General features: G+C 33.8%; 2 protein-coding genes across 6 annotated transcripts in view; one reads left to right on the forward strand and one right to left on the reverse strand.

The window, feature by feature from the left end:
* Positions 1-11,273, reverse strand: part of LOC105109541 (TMV resistance protein N-like) — a 17,652-nt gene extending 6,379 nt beyond the window's left edge. The window contains exons 1-6 of one of the 4 annotated variants that reach the window (XM_011004280.1): positions 10,674-11,272; positions 9,255-10,344; positions 8,743-9,150; positions 7,938-8,669; positions 7,354-7,842; positions 7,203-7,323 (exon numbers count right to left, since the gene is read on the reverse strand). In XM_011004280.1, coding sequence (XP_011002582.1) covers positions 7,203-7,323; positions 7,354-7,842; positions 7,938-8,669; positions 8,743-9,150; positions 9,255-10,344; positions 10,674-11,254 — 3,421 coding nt within the window. In that variant the 5' untranslated portion in view covers positions 11,255-11,272. The other 3 variants (XM_011004279.1, XM_011004277.1, XM_011004278.1) reach the window with 3 other exon arrangements.
* On the forward strand, positions 1,422-5,905 carry LOC105109542 (uncharacterized). 2 transcript variants are annotated; one of them, XM_011004282.1, is made up of 11 exons: positions 1,422-1,532; positions 1,644-1,930; positions 2,323-2,439; positions 2,841-2,941; positions 3,133-3,204; positions 3,324-3,405; positions 3,496-3,576; positions 4,060-4,101; positions 4,613-4,672; positions 4,771-4,917; positions 5,323-5,905. In XM_011004282.1, exons 2-11 carry the CDS (start codon positions 1,658-1,660, stop codon positions 5,506-5,508), a joined length of 1,161 nt encoding a protein of 386 aa, XP_011002584.1. In that variant the 5' UTR covers positions 1,422-1,532; positions 1,644-1,657; the 3' UTR covers positions 5,509-5,905. The 2 variants fall into 2 exon arrangements, with proteins under 2 accessions (XP_011002584.1, XP_011002585.1); XM_011004283.1 differs by having other exon boundaries at positions 1,644-1,719.
* Positions 11,274-23,971: the final 12,698 nt, after the last annotated feature.

The raw sequence follows: 23,971 nt of genomic DNA on the forward strand, positions 1-23,971 counted from the left end.
ATATATATATATTATCTCAATTGCTAGGTTTTTGTTTCCAAGTCACCAGAGGGTTTGAAATTGAACCTGCTTTGCATGTTCTATGATGGGAAACTGGCAACGCAATCCAAGGCTTGAGTAGTGTCCATTACTACCGACTTGACTGGAACCATTCTGTAGGGAACCTGCCTCTGTCTATTGTTTTCATCATTTTCATTGCTCTGTTACGCCATGGTGAAGTGGGAACAAACCCTTGACTGCATGTCTACGTAATCATTCGTTAATCACACCTTAACAAGTTCATTAAAGATTAAAACAGCAGTCGATATCAAGAATCAATACAAGACCAAAATAAGTTATAGTTGTTGGATCAAATAAATTTATGTGAACTACAAGTATAGTTACAAGCAAATAGTTATGGTCATTGAATCCCTTGATCTTCCCATTCTAGAAAGCAAACAAAACAAAAAAATTAGGTTGACCACACGCCAAACCCTTTCTCTCCTTCCCCCTAACAAATGCAAGCTCCAAAAGAATCATTCCCTTCAAAACCCTATCATTCCAAACTCTTGATTCACCTCTACGCCATTGACAACAACACACAAATCCCAACCTGGGACAACGGTTCCACACTTTAGCTCTATTTGGTAAGATTTAACCCGTTTTTTTTTTTTTTTGTTTTTCATATAATTTGATATTTAAAAGTGCTATTCAATTGTTTTAATATCATAATGTTAAAAATAAAAATAAAATATTTAACTTGTTTTTAATTAAAAAACACTTTTAATAAAAAAACACTCTTATCAACACACATTTCATCAGACAATGCTTGTTCACCAAACTCTTGTGGATGGCGTCATTTGTGTTACATCTATAGGTCAACTCAAACGACAATGAGAGAGCTAGTTTGGCGATAAGTAAACATTTTCCAATATTAATTATAAGGGTTCAAACCCTAATAAGATAGGTAATGAAAAACTAACTCTTATAATTTTTTATTATCCTTGTTGATTATCTATTTATCTTTAATGATATTACATAAACAACTTTAATTTTAATATATAAAAACCGATATGAAAATATATTTTTTATTGAATTTAATTTGATTTGATGGTAATTTATTAATCTAGAATTTAATTCAAATTATATTTTTTAAAATAATTTAAAAATTAATTTTATTAAATTCGAGTTGATGATCAAATCTAATTTATATGATTAGATTAGAGTAAAATCTCATCAAATCAATTTTAAAGATAATATCTTTTTATTTATAAAATCCAAATCATTATTATTTAAAATTAATCTAATAAATCTACGGTCCAAACCTTAAATGGTGCTTATAACAATTTCACGCTTAAAATCAGTAGTGGGTCCCCACAACTTGAAACACTAATCAGCACACCATCACGGCCACATAAAACTGACAGACAGCTTCCCATTCCCATTCTCATTTCGTATTTTTCTTATACGGGCACAAACGAAAGCTCTTACAGATCAAGCAAGCATTAAAAACTTCAAAGAAGCGAGTCCCATGTCCCTCTCTCAATATCAATGTAATAACAATTTTAATAACTATATTAATAATAATATTTAGTTTCCTTTTTCATTTCATTTTCTTATGTAATTACTTTCATTATTTTCGTTCTTTTTCTTGTTTTTGATAGGAAGGAGGAGAAGGATGACAAAGAAATCATCATTGCTGCCAATTCTTCTTCAACAGTCAAGACGACGTGTCATCTGGTCTGGATGGAAGCTAGTGATCATCCTTTCCATGGGGCTCTGTGTTTTTGCTCTTTTTAGACTTCATTTATCTTCTCCTCCTGAAACTTTACTTTCTCGTAGAAGATCTTTTTCTCGCGAAGTTGTCTTCAGTGGCCCCCCTAAAATCGCCTTTCTTTTTCTTGTTAGACGGGGCTTGCCTCTTGATTTTCTCTGGGGGAGTTTCCTTGAGGTAATTAAAAAGAAAAATGACAACCTTTTTATCTTTCTTTGAATTTTGATTTGATTTTTTTGAGTTTTCTTTCACTTTCCCGGGAAAGCTGGTGGAATTTGGGAATTGGGTTTTTATTTTTAGTTTGTGATTTGATTTTTCTGTCACTTTCTTTGAAAAGTAATGGAATTTGGGAAGAGGGTTTGTTTTACAATGCAATTTGTGTTTTCTGTCACTTACTCGAGAAAATTAATTGAATTTAGGTTTACATGTGTATTTGAATCTTCTTTCAGAAAGTTAACGGAATTTAGGAAATGGGATTTGATTTTTGTGTTGATTACAATTTGAGCCTTCTGCCAGTTTCTCAGGAAAGTTAATGGAATTTGGAAAATTGGGTTCTAATGTTTTTGCAGAATGCTGACACGGGGAATTTTTCGATATATGTACACTCAGAGCCAGGGTTTGAGTTTGATGAGTCAACAACAAGGTCACGTTTCTTTTATGGTCGACAATTGAAGAACAGTATTCAGGTCACTTATCAATAAAAGCTTCTAAAGATTCAACTTTTTTTCATTTTAGTAAATTGTGCACGAAATGGCTACTGGAAAGTACAAATTTGCATTGCATGATTTCTCTCTTTTCTTATTCTCCCATTGTCAGTGCCTAAAGTGGTTTATTGGGTTTCATTTGGTCAAAATATGAGTCCTTTGGAGTTGGACATATGGAATTGATAGATGTATATTTTTTTTAATTGGCTTATGCAAGCATTAGGTAAACACAGTTTAAATATTGCGCCTTTATTGTCTTTTGAAAATTTCTACTAATGTAGCGTGTTAATGTTAACTTTGATTTTGTTAAATTAGAGCTTTTTCTTTAAGCGAAAAAGGAATGATGGATAATATATTGTATGTTTGAAATTGGATTTTTGCAGGTAATATGGGGAGAATCAAGTATGATAGAAGCAGAAAGGTTACTACTTGATGCCGCTTTGGAGGATCCAGCGAATCAAAGATTTGTTCTTCTCTCTGACAGGTTGATTTCCTGTATTGAGTTGGTCAATGAATTTGTTCAACAAAGTTTGTGTTTAGACCTTTGCAACTTATTTCCTTATTTATTGACTATCCTTTTTTAGTAGTTTCATTACCTTATTAGGCACGTGAGTTGAATTCATGTGGTGAGTTTCATGTCTAAAACATGTAATGTTCTTTATTTTTATGTTGCAGTTGTGTGCCTTTATACAACTTTAGCTATATATATAGCTATTTGATGGCTTCTCCTAGGAGTTTTGTGGACAGGTAATTGGAAGGGCTTTCATTCTTGAGGTGCCAAGCATTGATTGTATTACCATTCAGCCTTTGACCTCTTTGTAGGAATCTTAAAAAGCTAAGATTTATTTATGTGCTTTGTATTGCAGCTTTCTTGATGTGAAGGAAGGCCGCTACCACCCTAAGATGTCACCTGTTATACCAAAGGACAAATGGCGAAAAGGGTCCCAGGTTGTTCCATAAAGAAACTAAGGTTATCTTCCTATGTGATCTTTATGCATAAACAATGCTTTAACTTGACATTTGATTTTGTAATTACAGTGGATAGCTTTAATCCGGAGCCATGCTGAAGTGATTGTAGATGATGTTGTTATCTTACCAGTCTTTAAGAAACTTTGCAAGGTACTTGATCAAGTTATTTTGTCCATAGCAGCAACTTCATTTTTAGATATGATAGATATTTAAACCACTAATGCTGCTTATGTAAGATGTGACTATTTCTGAAACTTGACTAACTTTGCTATGCAGCAACATGTATGCTGCTGTAGTGAATGGAGCTTTCTTAAAACTTAAAATGATATATATTACCTTTAGAATTTACTACTTTATTTGATGATGCTCACCTTTTCATCATGTGTAATTGGACCTTTTTCCCATTACTAAATGACTTGCTCCTCTTTAATTTTGCTGGCATGATGTTTGTCCATGTATCTGCGCAAGCACTGTTCTTCCTGGTTGGTTCTAATTCCTTACAGGCAATTCTAATTAGATGCAACCACTGTTGAAAAGCTTTTAAAATATGTATTAATCATGTAATAACTTGCTTTTGTGCATTTTGCAGCGTCGCCCGCCTCTTGCTGCTTTTAACATCTGTGCATTTTGCAGCGTCGCCCGCCTCTTGATGCCACTAAGGGAAAGCTGAATATTGTAAGTTATAATTCAACATCTAATTTATACATTGCAAGGAAAAATGCTTCTTAATGTTCTGATATTCGAATCCTCTTGTCTTATGTTGAGTTTAATTCATATGTTTGGCCCTTGCCTGCCTGTAGCTTCTGGAGCTATTGGAAATGTTCTTTCTATGGTGAATTCTGTCTCATAGCTGTGTTCAACTCATATACTATGCCTTTGCCAATTGCAGATCGTAATATATTTGTTGTACCTTAAGGGTGTTTGCTTATTGTCATTTCTAGTTACTGTTTGCTCAATTATCTTTTGTTGCTTCAGTATAATCAAGAAACAATGTACGTTTGCAAAATAGCAAAGAGAGGAGTTCCGGTTAAGGCTTGTATATTATGGAAAACTTCAAGTTGGGGCTTGTTAATTTTCCATAATTTTGTGGATGTTCAAAATAATTTATATTCCTGATATTGTGATTCATTCTAGTTTCTTTCAAGGATTTGATCATTATTCTGATCTGGGCCTAATCACAATGCAGAAACTTCAGAAGCAGCACAACTGTATTCCTGATGAACACTACGTGCAGACATTGCTTTCGGTAAGTAGCATTTGGTTCTGTTTCTACCCATTGTTGTCTTCAGATCTCCGCCTAATTGTGTTTTTTCTGTTCTTTTCTTTTCTATGTCTACTTCTCAGATGAGTGGACTGGAGGGTGAACTTGAAAGAAGGACCGTGACCTATACTGTATGGAATCAATCCGCAACAAAAATGGAAAACAAAGGCTGGCATCCTAAGACATTTTCCTATGCAAATGCAAGCCCTCGGAAAATCAAGGAAATAAAGGTCATTATTTCATTTCTATTGTTAATTTAGTTTTATGTAATGATGGAAAGCATAATATGGTCATATGAAATTCTTCCATCTCTATTATGTTATCTTATCTTGAACTTGATTTCCTTAGGGATCCCATTTTGTGTGCATAGGAATGCTGGTACCATAACCATGTTATCTATGCGTTTGGAATTGTGCTGTAACTTCTGAGGAAGTGTTTGATTTCTATCGCCAAAAAAAAAAAAGTGCATTTAGGCATTCCACCTACATTTTATGGTTATTTTTCTACCACTTTTTAGCCACTGGAATGGTTTGCGTTGATTCTGTTTTCTAGAAAGAGGTGGTTTTCTTGGTTATCATATGCGCTTCTCACTTTCTACTAACTCGTCTGTTCATCTGTGTTACTCAATTTCACAGGGCATCAACCATATAGACTATGAGACCGAGTACCGAACAGAATGGTGCCGGACTAACTCAACATTCGTTCCTTGTTTTCTATTTGCACGGAAGTTCTCACGAGGAGCTGCCATGCGCCTATTGAGTGATGGTGTTGCTGGTCCATTTGATGCCTCTTCCTTATTAGCCAGGTCCGCCCCTGATTAGGAACAGTGATATTTCTCTCGGCACTCTTAGCCCTCAACCTACCCACTTCACATACAGTTGCAGCAGCTACAGCACGCCCACGTATAAACACATGATTTTATACAGAGATTAGATATCCATACAATAGTAGAAGAATATTATCTGCTGCTGCTGATTAATTTTCAAGGAAATGAGTTAGAAGTTTAACATTTCAAGGTTTGATCCTATCATTAAGGTCACTTAGCATTCTGATCTTTACATGGTTTACAGAGGTGGGAAACTAATCCCTGTCCTGTCTGCGCAGTGTTACTGTTGTAGAAAGAGAATTTTGTTTCATTACTTGAATAATTGACATACTACTTTATAAGAGATTATTTAACAATGACTTGAAATCACATTTATTTATTTTTTCCAATCTCATTGATGATTTCTGTAGCGTTTATATATATTTTGCTACGAGTTATATTAATATTCTAACAGCGTAAAAGATGACTGATGCGGGAGATTCTGAAAGAACTGAACTGTCAAATTCAATTGTTTTTGTAAAAAATAAACAATATATGATTAGTAAAAAAGAACTGAATTCCATGCTCCTATTGTGATCAAAAGGAAGAGGAATCAGATTAAACCAGTGTCGACAGTTACACCACCTGCTATCATTGTATCTCCTCTCCTCTGCAATGAAACCAAGCGTATCATCGAGTCAATTGTCATCCATTGAGTCAATTGGTTTAGTAACAGGGTAGACCAAGTTAGGAACTTAGGGTGTGTTTGGAACGAGGTGTAAATCAAGTTCCTAAAAATTTTGAATTTTATTTTTATTTAAAATAAATTTTTTATATTTTTATATTGTTTTGGTGTATTGATATTAAAAATAATTTTTAAAAAATAAAAATAATTTTATTTTAATATATTTTTAAACGAAAAGCATTTTGAATCGTCATTACTTTACTATCACAATCCCAAACAAACCCTAATTTAATTGCATCTTCATCAATTATATCCACTAAATCAAGTTATATCATGAATAAATTATATATGATCGATCATTAATCAAAATCATGAACAAATTATATATTAAACTTTGATTTTATCATTTAATTTAATAAATTTCAATCTAAATTGATCTTTAAATTTCTATTTTTACCAATTATATTTTATTTTCAAAATAAAAACATATTGTAAAAATTTAATATAATCAAATCAAATTTTAATTAAAAAAATATATTTAAAGTATAAAACCCTCTTAACTATATTTTGGAGACATACCAACTTATTTTTAAATGTAAGTCAACTTATCTCAATGTGGGTATTTATAGAAATAAAATTTTCTTACTAATCTAATTTTGCCATGTGTTATTTTAATTTTATTTTTATATAAAAAGATGAAATAAACCCTAAAAAATAACATGAAAGGTTGATATGTAAGATGGGATATTTAACATATTTTTATTTTTATTATAAATACAAGATCTTATAAATAAAAATTAATAATAAAATAATATCATATAACATTAAAAAAATATAAAAATCTTTACAAACTTTTTAAAATAAAAAGTCTCACCCTACACACATAAAGGAGAAAGACTCCTGAATATACAAAACTATCTTCAATACTTGTTCATTTTGTCTAAAAAAACAAACCTAAAATAATACAATTCCCAGACCTTTCTTTGCAAAATACCACCAAGTGAAATTGCCACCAAATAAAAAACCACGGGAAGCACAATAATAATTTCTAAAAATACGAGAAGCTATTTCTACTTTGGCTAGGTGTGCTGCATCATCATCATCATCATCATCATCGCTACTGTTGTGTGTATTGATAACTTCATCCTTTCCTTCCTCTTCATTGATAACTGCATCCTTTGATTGGATATCATCATCCTTTCCTTCCTCTTCATACAACCATTGTACACCAACAGTCCTTGTTTGAACAGGTGGATCATGTGGAAGCACTGAAATACTCACGTCATCACCATTATCAAATGTAGGACCATCGACCCCTAATTTCCAGTGGCTTAGCAATTGGAATTCACGAACATCACGCCCGTAACTCGAATGGTAGACAGGGGCGTGACAGCGCAAGGATCGACCACTGGTATTGTTTCTGATTATAAAATGAAAAGGTTCAAAGCGACTGTACTCTGACGTCATATAAAACCTTGTGAACAGATTAAAGCCACATATCCGGTGCGCAGGAGGAGGTGAGGATATTTTGAATGAAAAGTTGTCTACAAACTCATTCTGAATTAGCCATTTATCCTCTTCTTCTTCCTCGTAAAACCCCCTTAACTCCTCATCTTCATCAAATCCATATGCGACAACGTTGAATGAGCCATGTATAAATGTTATCTGTACCACCAAAACAATGTCTATAAAATGAGCAAAAGAAAAGTATTCAAATGTAGATTTCAAAGAAAATAACATGGATGCATTTGAGCACTAACCATTTCTACTATTCTGAACATGTGTGAGTCAAACTTTTGGATTGATTCTTGCTTCATCCAATCTTGGAACTCGACAAATTGTTCACAACCATTTGCTACAGTCCAAGGGTTTAGATTTGAAAATCTTTGCAGTAAATAGCAAAAGGACACATCTAACGACCACAAATGGGATGGAAGCTCTGGGAGTGCCTGAAGCATTTTGCAATTTCTTAAATATAGGTGTCTAAGCAGACCAAGATCCTTGATGCTTTCTGGAAGAGCACGAATTGGAGTTCCACTTAAATCTAGTCTCTCCAAGGAGCGTGGCAGTGAAAACGAGGTAAATCTCAACATTTTCATCGCTGAAAACCTAGAGGGAAAGAATAGCTTCAATGGAAGAGATGTAATGTATGATGTACTTGCAACAATTCCATCGCTTTGAAGCAAGCTGCGCCCCTGATGATGCTCTAACTCCATATTCATCAGGCTGACAAGATTTGAGCAACCATCTAAAACCAGCTCTTGAAGTGAATTCAATCTACTCATATCTTCTGGAAGCTCCATAAGACTTGTACAATTTCTTAGATTTAAGATCAACAGTCTTTGTAAATCACCAATAGATTCGTGAATTTGAACCAAACAGATGCAATCTTCAAGTATTAGCTTTTCAAGGGCTGGGAGACTCGAGAAGTCTGGGGTTCTAATGAGATCAAGAGAGTGTCGGAGATCAAGAATTTTCAATTTTGGAAGAAACTGCGAAAGTACATGAATTTAGTTATCAATTGAAAACGAGAGAGATAGCTACAGAAAAAGACTAGATGCATACTGGTTTGCCTTTCCAAGCATCAACTAGAGAGCTTCTGGATAGATCAAGAACCACCAGCTTCTCCAAGCATACGTGATTTGGTATGGATCTCCAAAAGAATCCATGCCAGCATAACCATATCAAATTCTTGGGAAAGTGCTCAAAACTTCCATGAAAATTAGTGTAGTTTAGTTGGAGAAATTTTACATCTGACATCGTTCTAAAAGTATCCGTGCTGAGGATGGGAAACAAACTTGTTTGGTCAGTTTGTAATTTCCCCCCATTACGAAAGTCAGAAAGCCATTGTTGAAAGAAATTGAGCCTGCGCCTCTTGCTGCGAACCATTGAACTGGTACAAGCAACTTCTGCATAATCATCTTCCATTAATGCATGCATATCCAGGGTAAGGCCACGCAATTTTTCAGCATCCTGCAAAAAATTATAAAAAGTATATGATAAAGGAAAGTAAAAGAGTGAACACGTTAAGGCACCATAAACCATTCAAGTACACACAAAAAAATTGAGCTACTTACATTAGTTCCATTCAATACTCTAAAAGCATCCTCGTGAAGCCATGTCCTTTGACATTTGGGTGATTCTTGTCGAGCAATTTCCCTTCCCATATCTCTTACAAGTTGATGCATGCACAACCTTTCATCACTGTTGATTACTACAAGGCATCTATCGATAAGTTTGTCAATCCTAAATCTTGCACCTATACCGAGCCCATCTAGTATCGTAACTGCATAATCCACATCCATTCCATTGAAGAAACAAGCAATATCAAGGAATAAGTTTTTTTGATAATCATCATCTAGAGAGTGGTAACTTATTTCAAGAACATTTTGAACTTCACAATTAGGAATCACTGCCAATTCCTGTAATGCGCTTCCCCATAATTTTCTTCCTTTCCCTGACAATGAAGAACCAATAACACGAAGGGCTAATGGAAGTCCATTACAATGATGCACTATTCTCCAAGAGTCCTCCACAAAACCTTCAACAGGGTAAGCTTGTCCAAAGGCATGCCAACTGAAAAGCTCGAGTGATTTTTTGTTGTCTAGAGGTTCAACTTTGCACTTGACAAACTCATCATTAGCTGCAATTAGACCCTTATTTCTAGTTGTTACAATGATTTTACATCCTTTACAAAGCCATTCTTGCATGCCTATGATTGCATTGAATTGGTCCCTATTGTCCACATCATCAAGAACAATAAGAGTTCTTCTGCAACACAAGGCATCCTTAATCTTTAAAATTCCTTCATCAACATCATGTATCTCATCAACAGTTTGGTTTAGGATATCAGAAAGAAGTTGCCTCTGTAGGCAAACTACACCTTTGGATTCTTTTGAGATTTCTCTAACATTTGATAGATAGCTCCTGCATTCAAATTTACGAAAGTTCTGATTAAAAACACTCTTTGCTATAGCTGTCTTCCCAACTCCACCAATTCCGTAGAGCATAGCAGTGGCAGCATCATGGGACTCATCTTGCAACCATGAGTTGATATAATTTACTAGAGGGTCTCTTCCAATGAAATGAAGGGGTACATGAAATATTTTTCGATCCAAGTTCTTTGAGACCTTCTCCACAATACATTGGACAAGCAGTGCCTCGTATCTACATCAAAAATAAAAATATAGTATGATATTTAGTAGTCTCTCTAGAAAGTATAAAAATCACAGTATTTTTCAAGAAAATTAATAACGTAGAATCATCATTACATTTTAAACTAGACAAGAAGGAAGAGAACAGAAGACAAGGAAAAAGTATCTTCTATTTTTATTTGTCTTCTATGCTATCTGAGTTTGGAGTGGTATGGTTTTTCTAAATTAGGAGTGGTATTATCAGTCATCCTCTAAATACTTGCAAAACAAAACAAATTAAGAGTTCACAATCAGCATTCTAGTCTTATGCTAGGTGTAGTTTCATAAAGAGATACTACTTACCCATCTCCTAAAACCATTCCAGCTAAATCGGCCACTTCCTTCAAAGCAATCCTCCACCCGTTCACCCTCTCCATCTCCTCCTTGAAGCGCTTTTCATGCTCCACAAATGCTGCGGCGAAGCTCCCTGTTTGCTTTCTGACTTGGGATGGATCCACATCATAGAATACCGGAAAAACTCTGCAGTCTGCAGTCCTCCTTCGTTCCATGATCATTACAAGTTCATCAAGGCACCACCTCGAAGAAGCATAGTCTTTGGAGAATACGATTATCGCAATTTTTGATTGCTGTATTGCCTTCAGGAGCTCCGATTCGATGTTCTCTCCTCTGCCAATTTCATCATCATCTCTAAATGTGTGAATCCCTGCTTGAACAAGGGCTGTGTAGAGGTGATCAGTAAAATTCTTGCGAGTGTCTTGGCCTCTGAAACTCAAGAACACTTGATATTTACAATGAGAAAACCGTGAAGATGAGGATGCTTGATATTTCGCAGCAGCCATTCCAAATACAGAGACAGAAAATCTTCGAAGATCTGAACCAACATAAGAAAACAGGGCAAGAGTTGGAGCTAAAGTAAACATCATTTACATCAGAGTTATATTCCATAAAATAACACACAGGAGATAAGAAAGAGTGGGAGAGAGTACCTGAAAGTTTCTCTTTCCCTTATCTCTTAGTTGTGGCTGCAGTTCCGTATCAGTTAATCAATAGTATTCTGCTCTAAGTTATGTCTATGGAACGCTACTGCGTGAGGATGCCGGCACAAAGTGCAAATGAAAGAAGAACAAAAACATAAAAATAATTTTCGTGGATGACTTCTACGCGGACAACACAACCAAGTCCAAGTATTCAATTTATAAATTGTTCGCAATGTCTTTAATTTCTTGAACACTTTCAAGTGTTTTAATGGCACAAAGTGGGAAAAAGAAACCAAAACATAAAAAAATAATTTTCGTAGATGACTTCTTACGAGGAAAAGACAACCAAGCCTTCGATTTTGAATTTGGTAGGATAGTAAGCTGGCAATATCTTCAACACTTTTCAAGTTTTTTTTTTTTTTTAAAATTCTAGAATTGAAAAGAGAGAGAGAAAAAGAAAGAAGAAGGATCGTCAGACTGGGCCTAGAACCAAGTCTCGTCAGTCGAATCGAAAGCTTATTTGCCTGCTGAAAGAAGAAGGATCGTCAGACTGGCCTAGAACCAAGTCTCATCAGTCGAATCGAAAGCTTATTTGCCTGCTCACTTAATGAAAGGTCTCCAGATTAGTTGTTTGGTGGAAGATCAATAGAAAATCCAGGTTTCTTACATCCAAGAATGCTGTTCTCACATCTGTTTGATGCACTGTGATTTTTCCATAACCAAAGTCAACACAATTGCTTAAAATGCAATGGTATAATGCAGATGGAAGTTCTTACATTGACACAAAGGAGAGCCATAGGTAACCAAAGCATAGCACTTGAACAATTTGCAGCAAACAAAATTGGACATATTTATTGAGTAAACTTAACTAGGATCAAAACTCATTTTTTATTTCCTCATAATTATCTCATCTATAACTCATCTTTTATTTCCTCATAGTTATCTCATCTATTCAAAGTTTTGATTAACCTGAGACCTCATGATACCTTCTCTACATCCTCTCTCGCGAGCCCTAAGCTCCCATATTGCTGTAAGTTTCCTCTGTTCTTTCAATACTTTTTCAGCCTTTTTCTGTTATGACCTGAATTCCAGATCCATGACTAGTACATAGACAAAGTTTTTCTTCAAGATTTTATACCTCTACGAATCCAAATTTATATACAAACTTCTTCTAACTTAATCAGAGTTTAACGTAGCATTAATAACAAAACTAACTTCATAATATAATTGAATTGTTTTAATACAAGAGTTCATATAATTTCATAGTTTTGGAGCACTAATTAGACATAAAGAAAAGGTACAAAGTACAACCAAATAGCAGCTTCTGAAGGTCTAACAAAATGACCTGCTATCAAGCTATAAACCTGAAAAGGATAAATAATGAGAAAGTGAGTTTAACAACTCAATGAGTAGATAACGTTCAATATACATACACGAGGTAATACAACAATGAGAAATATATATACAAGCATGACTTTAGGTTCTTATAGAAATGTTTCTCAAATTGATCATAACAAGAATATCATATGATAAAACTCGTTAGAAAATCAAAATGCAATGAACATAAAGCTCCATACTGTGGGATGATCAATCCACACAGGTTGGTGACTCTCCCAACCAACTAGGGTTCATATACGATGTGCACAAAAACTAACACTACCCTGTTAGCATGGGTATTCTGATTGACATACCACAAGTTTATAATTATAATTAAACAGACATATTCATATATCAAGGCTCAACTTATGACATCAATCAAATGAGAAGCTATCAATTCAGAAGTCAATTCAAAATATATACTGGTTCAGATCAAGAATTTAGATTCAATAATTGATCATGCTTTATCATAACAAGGATAATAATCAACATATATATTATCAAGAAGCATGATCCAATTCATATTAACAAATCAAATATTTATAATATTTTTTATGCATATGAAAAATTATCCACTCATCTGACTCGAAAGCAAACAAAAGTCAAAAGCAGACATCGAAGAAAATTCTACTGACATCCCGCCGGTAGAATATTAAGATTATTTGAATATAAAGGAGACATTCAAGAATGACTTAAAAAAATATTTAATCTATTTAATACACTTAACTAAGAGTGTATTCCATAACTCTATATGTTTTTGAACTAATTTTAATTATTTCATTATTATTTTTTAAAATTTTTATGTGTGAGAAAAAATCTTGAAAATCATAAAACAAAATACAAAATACAAAAATAGATGGGATTTGAAATCATATAGATAATCAAGCATCGTAGGCAAAAATGAGGCTTGAGATGTTTTGGGTCACAATTGACATTTGAATTTAAAAGGAAATTGAAGAAAATGGCTTAAATTAATTTAATTTAGCTAAGATTGAAAGAAATTTGAATGAGTTAGCGAGATTAAAAATCAATAAAGGGTTTAATTGAAAAAGAAAATCAAAATTGAAAGTTAGATTGATAAAAATAGTATAATTCTTGGAACCATTGTTAAATTGAAGGTCTAAATTGATTCAATTAGGATACAAGTGAAAAGGAAAGGATGATTTAGGGCAAATTAAATGAGATTGGAAAAATTCAAAGTCCAAGGACTGTAATGAGAATAAGGAATGTTTATCTGAATTTTAATTGCAGTCCATTTCAATCCCAGAACCATTCAATTTAGTCCAATTTGATTAATTGATTTCAATCATATTAGTCTGATTGAATTAATTTGCTTCAATTTAATCCCTAAGTAATTCATGATTTCTTTCCTAAATGTTCGAAATCCTAGTTTCCAATCGATTAACCAGCAAATTATAGCCAAAATTTATTGTCTATAATCAATTATTCAGCAATCAAACCCATTCTGATCTGTCAAATCCAGCTCCAAAATTTTAGCCCCAAATTGAATTCTTCAATCAATTCCCACAATCCTAGCCTTTCCTCTCCATTTTAAACACCAGCACAAGCAAGACAAAAAAAAAAAAAAAAAAACCCATAGCCTCCACTGTCTCTCGACACCATTCATGGTCTCAGGTTTCTGGAAAACACAACAGCTCCACCCTTTCCCATTAACCCAAGACCAACACCCACCTTTCCTCCATAAAATCCACCAAAGTGAGCCCATTCTTCTTCCCTGAACAAAACCCCGACCACCAACGTCCAACCCAGTCACTCTCCATTCACCCAGAACAAACACCATCTGAGAAAGAACACTGGGAAAACCCAGTTCCACACCAGTCAATCAAGCCCACTCTCTCTTCTACTCCCAATCAGCCACCATCACAATCCTTCTTCGCACAGTCCAAACAAAAATCAAAATCATTTACAGCCTCTCAACCGTGTGCCCCCAGAAGCCTCCCCCACGGTAGTGTTCAACACATACCAGCCTTCCCTCTCATTTTGGCCATCCCACACCGAGAACCACCCTGTATATAGTTAAGAACCAATTCTGCAACAGCAATTGAATTGAATCGATTCATATAAAAATATAATAACTTAAAAGAAAATTCCATTTCTTTATTTGAAGACAAGGACAAATTAACCCACGCCGAGAACCACCTTGTATAATGGTTTTTTTTCCCATCAGATTGCTTTTTTGAATTTCGAACACAGTAATGGAATTACAACATTTTTTTATTACATAATCTTCATAAAAACTAAAATTATTAGGATTCGAGTCTACTTCACTAAGAAACTGTTAGCTATATAATTGTTAGGCTACAATTACTTGAATAAACAATCTTGCTGCTTCAAATATTTGCGTACTCTCCCTCTTCAATTCGTCCTTTGCGTATCAATGTATGCAAGTATCATGTTCGGTTAATAAAGAGACATGATGATTACAAATGAGAGGGGCAAAAAAAAAAACAAAAAGATGCACAACCTAGATTTTCATCCGCTAGGGGTTTTCTCCTTTTTCCTTTAAAAAGATATATTTAGAATTCCTTACACATTACTAAAAAAAAGAAAGAAGAAATGATGTTAAACTGTTGCAAGTATGTTTTTTTTTTTTAAAAGAAAAAATATGTGATGGAGGACAAAAATCTGATTAGGATAAATAAGTTGACTTTAATTTACGTAGAAAAAAAAATGGTAGTAGATTTATTTATTGCCTATTAAATACATAAAAACAACTCAGGATAAAACATGATATAAAATAATTAATTTTTATCAGGTTGGTTACTGATTAGTACTTAAAAGTACATTTTTATCATGGTTTTATATCATTATTTTGCACTTGAAGTATCAATAACTCCTTAACTAAAATATGTTTTATAATAATGTATCTAATAATATAAGATACCTATAATTTGTGGTAAATGTCTATTTTTAATGTAGGTCTATCACATAAATGAAAGGATTGATTGATGACTTGAAGAACTTAAATTGCACGGATAAAGAGATGGTCAAACTTAGAGAAGAGATGTCGGTGCAATCCAAACCGGAACACTGTTCGGTAATTGGGTCATATCTGGAGCTACAAATCTCAGATTTAGGTCCAATTTATATGGATGGAAAGGCAAGACATAGGCCTACAACTTTCATATGGAGCCCAAGATCTAAAAAGGCCATTATCAAGTCCAAATTGTAGCAACAACAAAGAAGCCCGAATCTGTCTTCCAGCCCAAGCACTGTTCGGTATTTTGGCCATATCTGGAGTTCTAGAAGTCGAAATGAGCTGAATTGTTTACACAAGAAAGCTGAGACAATTGCCTACAACTTTCATGTTTACAACTGGCTCCAATTTTGACGTTATCAATGACGTTTTGGGCAGACAAGAGAAGATAAGGATTGTCACCAAGTCAAAAGTTGGCCACCCACTTATCAATTAGTCATCAAATCAATAGTTCCCAATTTTGGCCTATAAAAGGAGGCATTTGCCATGCATTTAGGCATCTTGGTTTCCAGATCAAGATCATGCTCTTCCTTTCTCTCTTTGTATTTTTTGTAATGTTTATACTTTGCTTTCATTAATATCAAGTTTATGTTCTTATTTTGTTTATGTATTTTGCTTTCTTTCATTATGTCTAGCTAAGTTAGTTATGTCAAGGTGAAAAGGTTACACTAATGGTGTGAGAATAAGTATAATGTAAACTTAATATGGACTTTAATACTTGATACTAACATGTTTTATATTTGTTATCTTGTTCACTCTTTAATACTTTGCTTGTTAAATGACTAATCTTGATTTATGTTATATAACACTTGGTACAACAAATGCTTGGCACTTTCATAGCCCATAATGTATGGTATAACCGACACCTGAGCTATGAAAGGAACTTGATTTGTTGTTAACATAAGTTATAATCATGAATGCTTGACGAGATTTACAAGTATTAGCATTAATTGAATAAGATGACTAATGTAATCATGTTAACAATATATAATCTGATTGGAACCTCCTTTGTGTGTGGTTTCCAATTCAATAATAAGAGTTTATACTATACTTGTTTGATATACCATTAGTGGAACCTCTAACCTTGACATTTGTTATTATTATTGTTTAATCCTTACATTAATATTTCATCTCTAAGTTCTCATCATCATCATCTTCTTCTTCTTCTCTTTCTTTATTATTATTATTATTATTATTATTATTATTATTAGTACTACTATTATTATTATTAGTACTACTACTACTACTACTACTACTACTACTACTACTATTAATATTATTATTATTACTATTACTATTGTTGTTGTTGTTATTGTTGTTGTTATTATTGCTATTATTGTTGCTTACAATTGTTGTCTATAATTTGTACAATTAACCTCCGTGTGGTTCGACCCCGGTCTTGCCGGGTTATTTATTACTTCGACACTCCTGCACTTGGGAGAAGACATCAATCTTTTCATCGTGTCAAGTTTTTGGCGCCGTTGCCGGGGAGGTAAGTTCTTGTATAAATTATAGTATTTATTTTATTTTCTCTTTTCACTTTTCTTGTATATAACTTTGTTTATTTTCTCGTGTTTCTTCTTTTGTTTTCTTCTTCCTTTTGTTCTATTCCTACACGTGCATGAGAGTGTAGTCACGTACATCAAGTGGTAGACTTTGTAGGGTATCCTCATCATTTTCAGAAAATATGGCTGAAGAAGATAATCAATCACTTCATAATGAAAATAATGAGAATAACCGTGCTAGAACACTTAGAGACCACATGAATCCCACAAGAACAAGTGCACCATCATGCATAGTTTTTCCTCTCGATGCATCTCATTTTAATTTTAAACCAGGTATTATTCAACTTTTACCTTCTTTTCATGGCTTAGATTTGGAAAATCCATACTTGCATTTAAGGGAATTTGAGGAGGTCTGCAACACATATAATAACTTAAATTGTAGCATGAACACCATTAGATTAAAGCTTTTTCCTTTTTTCATTAAAAGATAAAGTTAAAACATGGCTACAAAATTTAAGACCAGGATCCATTCGTGCTTGGGATGAAATGCAACAACAGTTTTTAAAGAAGTTTTTCCCATCTCATAGAATAAACTCTTTCAAGAGACAAATCACCACTTTCACTCAAAAACCAGGAGAAACATTTTACCAATGTTGGGATAGGTATCGAGACTTGCTTAGTACTTGCCCTCATCATGGTTTTGAAACATGGAGATTGGTTTCACATTTCTATGAAGGGTTAACACCTAAAGATAGGCAAATGGTTGAATTGATGTGCAATGGAACTTTTGAAGATAAAGACCCTGATAAAGCAATGGAGTACTTAGACTTGTTAGCTGAAAATGCTCAAAATTGGGACACTGCGGGTACTTATGAGGCACTGAGTAAAACTCAACCTCACACATCTAGTAGAGGTATGTACAACCTTAGGGAAGATCATGACCTTCAAGCCAAGTTTGCATCTTTAGCTAGAAAAGTCGAGGCACTAGAATTGAAAAAGAGTGGTCAATTAAAATCTGTTGAAAACATTGCGTGTCAAATCTGTGAAACAAATGAACACTCAACCAACGATTGTCCAACCTTGCCTTCTTTTAAGGAATGTCTCCATGAACAAGCCCATGCTTTAAACAGTTTTCAAAGGGCCAACCACAACCCATACTCCCAAACATACAACCCTGGTTGGAGAAATCACCCAAATTTCAATTGGAAGAGTGAGAACAATAATGCACAAATTTCACAACCACCATTTCAAGCACACCACAATTTCCAAAATTCTCATGGATATGCACCTTCTTATGCTCCACCTCCTAGAAGAAATCTTGAGGAAACATTGCATGCATTCATTGAAAAGCAAGAGACAATTAATACTCAACTTGTTCAAAACATGACAGATTTTAAAGATACTCTTGTTAAATTAACATCTGCTCTTAGTTTCCAAGAGAAAGGTAAGTTTCCATCTCAAACGCAACAAAATCCCAAGGGGCAATACAATGCAAATGCAAGTAGTTCCGGAAGCCAACATATGGATCAAGTCAAATCAGTCACTACTCTGCGCAGTGGTAAGGTTATTGAAAAGCCCTCTCTTGAACCTTATGAGAAAGATGATGAGTCAATCTCTGAGGGTAAAGAAGGGGATGAATCTGAAAATTGCAAAGAAAAGACTGATTCTCCGCCAGCACTTCCATTTCCTCAAGGCATGACCAAACAAAGGAAAGTCAATCACAACTCTGAAATTTTTGAAATTTTCAAACAGGTAAGGATCAATATACCTTTGCTGGATGCTATTAAACAGGTTCCTTCCTATGCTAAATTTTTGAAAGATCTATGCACTGTGAAGAGGAAACTGAATGTGAAAAAGAAAGCCTTTTTAGCCGAACAAGTAAGTGCTATTCTTCAGAATAATAATGCTTTGAAATATAAAGACCCTGGTTGTCCTACAATTTCTTGCTTTATTGGAGAGCATAAAATTGAAAGAGCCTTACTTGATCTTGGAGCTAGTGTGAATTTACTTCCATATTCAGTTTTTCAGAGTCTCAATCTAGGTGAGTTAAAACCAACTTCTATAACTCTTTTACTTGCCGATAGATCTATAAAAGTGCCTAGAGGAATAATTGAAGATGTGTTAGTACAAGTCGATAAATTCATTTATCCTGTGGATTTTATTGTCTTGGACACAGAACCTGTTGAAACATGTAATTCATTTCCTGTTATTTTAGGACGTCTGTTTCTTGCAACCTCTAACGCATTGATTAATTGTAGGAATGGACTGATGAAGCTATCATTTGGAAACATGACATTGGAGATGAATATTTTCAACATTTGCAAGCAACCTGGAGATGATAATGATTTACAAGAAGTAGATCATATTGACGAATTAGTTTATGATCAACTTGAATCTACTTTAAGTAAAAATGAATTGGATGAAACTGAAGATTTGCAAATGATTTATTCTGAGGAAGAAATCACGGATGAAACAAGCACCGAAAATGTTGATGCAAATCTTTTGTCAACATTGACAACAGATTCGACATCTAACATCATATCAATCGATGATTACTTTCCTAACGAATCCTTACTTTCTCTTAGTCCAATGCCTTGGTATAATAAAAATATCAATTTTCTTGCCTTAGAAGATTTGCTAGCTGATTGGAGTACCCAAGACAAAGAAAAGTTTTTGAACGAAGTGAAGAGCTTTCATTGTGATGACCCTAACTTATTCAAATATTGTCCTGATCAAATATTTCAAAGATTCATTCCCGACAATGAGGTAAGTAGTGTCATTAAACTTTGTCATTCTGAAGCATGTGGAAGTTATTTCTCGTCAAAAAAGACTGCTGCAAAAATCTTTCAAATTGGATTTTATTGGCCCACCATGTTTAAGGACACGCATGCATTCTGCAAAACTTGTGAAAATTGTCAAAAAGTTGATACTGATCAAAAAGTTTTGTTTTATAATTATCAACTTTATGCATTCCCTAGAGAGCTAAGATCAAGATGGAACAATTCTTATGGGGCCTGTGATATTGAGAATTCAATGAATGACAATGTTTTTAAGGAAAATGGACATCGTTTGAAAGCTTACTTTGATAAGTTTCCTAGTGAAAATGAATCAACTGGTTTGAATGATCTTGTAGATAAAGGTTGATTATTTTGTTTTTCTCACATTGTTTTTGTGTTTCTTTTTGAGTGATTTTTGCTAGTTTCTGTCACCCCGGTCAAATGGCGGACAACGGTACTCCGTGACTTAAGTCGGTTCTTTCAGTTTCCCATAATTACTGATATCTATGTATATATCTATGCAATTCTTTGAATCTCTCTTCCAATTCTTATTTGAAAATGGACACTAATCTTGAAAAATTGAAAAAGTATTTTCCCGCTCTGCCTCAGAATGCGATTACAAAAATTTACCATGCTAGATGTGTAAGATTGAGATTGTTAATGAATCATGGAATTCCTGAAGATATTCGCTGGTTGATTGAAGCAAAGGTCCGATTATTAGGTGAGTCCTCTAACATCTTCATTTCACACATGCCTGGAACAGGTAAAAGCACTTTTGCAAAGAAACGTCGTGCAAAACGACTAGAAGTTTGTCATCGATGTGCTAGATGGACTTGTAATACACAATGTCGTTTTTTAGGAATGGTATCTATAAACCGTGAAGATAAAATACAATTCATTAAGGATGGCCTGAGTAAGGAGTCTTTAGATAATCTTCTATTGACTCTTGAGACGCATCTTAGTGGAGATGTGCATCGTGCAATTCATGATTTATGGCCACTATTTCATAAAGAACATGATCGACTTAGTCTTGGGAATCTGACTAAAAAAGACCCTGTTTGCCAGTTTTTAAGAAAACTGGATGGGAAGCCTATCCCGACCCATAGAGGGCGTTTAAGCCGTTCTTGGACGTAAAACCACGGGAAGATGTGAGCCACAATCACAACTACCTGTACATACACATGCTTGGTTTTATTATTGTGTTTTGTTATTTCTTATTTTTGTTTTAGTGTGTTTCAGGTTTGTCGGTGTTCGTTATTTTAGGTGATATCTTCTATACTCTATCTTTCTACCTTAAAACATTGAGGACAATGTCTCGTTTTGGTTGGGGGGAGAGGGTAGTAGTTGATAAAAAAAAAATTGTTTTTCATTTCATAAAGCATGTGCATAATTGTTGTTACTAGGATGGCAGAGTGAAGAAGCTCTTTTGTTAAAGTGACTCTTGAGACGCATCTTAGTAACCATTCTTAACAAGGTCTATTATAATACTTCCTGAAAGATTCAGATTTACAAACTCTCGCATTGTTATCACTTAATTCTGCTCACATACTTATTTAACATGTATTCTTAAACCTTAATTTACACACACACACTTTAACATATGATTGTGGGTTACATATTGGATTATTACATTATTTATGTTCTTTTGTTAAAGGTAACAACTAAGGAAAAGGAATAGTATATAATTTTTTTTAAAAAAAAAAGAAAAAAAAAAGAAGAAGAAAAGAAAAGAAGAAGAAATGCTGATAATAAAAATGTAGATAAGTTTGGTTTCGTAGCCTCCCTAACCTAAGCAATTAAGCTCGAAGGGGTGTTTTAACACCTAATACCCTAAAGTCAACTAACTTGGGAGCTATTGGCCCAACGCTTGTTACATAGGTTGAGGAGAAAAGCTTAAGGGAATCAAACATTGCACTATCTACATATCAGTATCTGCGACCCAAGTTACTAAGTTAGTAGGGGTGTCTTAACACCTAATGCCCTAAGACCAACTGGTCTGGGAGTCATTAGCTGAAAGCTCGTTACATGGGTTAAAGATGCATGATGTTTTTAAATTATATGTATATAGATTTTTTTTAAAAAAAAAAAAAAGAAAGAAGGAAAAAAAAAAGACAAAAATAATAATCCCAACCCAAGGAAGTTAACCTTAAACATTAGAACAAAAATTTTGTTTTCTTCCAAGAAAAGCTCCATAATTATGTGTTGATACATTGAGCACAAAAGAAAGGTTTATTAATATCTTGTTAAGTGGTATTGAGCAGATATATAAATTTAATGAGAGTTTGTTTATCTATATAGATTAATGGAAGTTAAATGATGAATACCTTGCTTTGTGAAATTTGCAAATTGTTGTAACGCTTTGATTACTAGGGACTAGTAATAAGCTGGTTGAGGGGTGTGATTAGTACTTAAAAGTGCATTTTCATCATGGTTTTATATCATCATTTTGCACTTGAAATATCAATAACTCCTTAACTAAAATATGTTTTATAATAATGTATCTAATAATATAAGATACCTATAATTTGTGGTAAATGTCTATTTTTAATGCAGGCCTATCACATAAGTTATAATCATGAATGCTTGACGAGATTTACAAGTATTAGCATTAATTGAATAAGATGACTAATGTAATCATGTTAACAATATATAATCTGATTGGAACCTCCTTTGTGTGTGGTTTCCAATTCAATAATAAGAGTTTATACTATACTTGTTTGATATACCATTAGTGGAACCTCTAACCTTGACATTTGTTATTATCATTGTTTAATTGTTACATTAATATTTCATCTCAAAGTTCTCATCATCATCATCATCTTCTTCTTCTTCTCTTTCTTTATTATTATTATTATTATTATTAGTACTACTACTACTACTACTACTATTATTATTATTATTATTATTATTATTATTATTATTATTATTACTATTATTGTTGTTGTTATTGTTATTTTATAATTATTATTTATAATTTGTACAATTAACCTCCCTGTGGTTCGACCCTAGTCTTGCCGGGTTATTTATTACTTCGACACTCCTACACTTGGGAGAAGACATCAACCTTTTAGTCGTGTCACGTCTCAAGAGTCACTTTAACAAAAGAGCTCCTTTACTCTGTCATCCTAGTAACAACAATTATGCACATGCTTTATGAAATGAAAAATAATTTTTTTTTATCAACTACTACCCTCTCCCCCGAACCAAAATGAGACATTGTCCTCAATGTTTAAAGGTAGAAAGATAGAGTATAGAAGATATCACCTGAAATAACAAACACTAACAAACCTGAAACACACTGAAATAAAAATAAGAAATAACAAAACACAATAATAAAACCAAAAGACACAAAAATTCACAAATGAAGGCTCAAATCCAATCTAAGCTTTTTACGGCTTTCCTTAGTTGACCAATTTATGCGACTCATGGAAGGATCGATTACAGGAATGAAGGATTGTAGCTGGTCAATTAATTGTTCAGCAGTAGCAGCAGAGATTATGATTTGTCATGCAGAAGATGTTAGAAATTCTTGTTCCACAGCATGATCAAGAAAAGACAACAACTTATCATAATAACCATTAACATTTAACAAACCTATAGGTTTATGGTGAATGTGCAGTTGGGCCCAAGAGGAAATATGAAAGATTTCTTCCAATGTACCTAGACCACCTGGTAAAGCAATGAAGGCATCAACATGGTTAAACATTGCATTCATTCGAGCTGACATTGTGGAGACCTAAATTTCCTCTCCAATTGTTTTTCCAATGATGTCCCCTTGTGCTAAAGCTTCGGGGACGACCCCCCAAACTTGACTACCTCCTAAAAATGCAGCTATTGACACACCTCTCATTAACCCAAGACTGCCTCCCCCATACACTAAATGAATCTTTCTCTAAGCTAGCACTTGACCAAGATAATTTGCTGATTCTAAAAACTCCTTTTCTTTCCCAGGACTAGATCCACCAAAAACACAAATATTTCTTATATGATGACCTGAGGAACTTAC

Source organism: Populus euphratica, unplaced genomic scaffold, assembly GCF_000495115.2.
Source record: "Populus euphratica unplaced genomic scaffold, PopEup_1.0 scaffold220.1, whole genome shotgun sequence".
Taxonomy (NCBI): Eukaryota; Viridiplantae; Streptophyta; class Magnoliopsida; order Malpighiales; family Salicaceae; genus Populus; species Populus euphratica.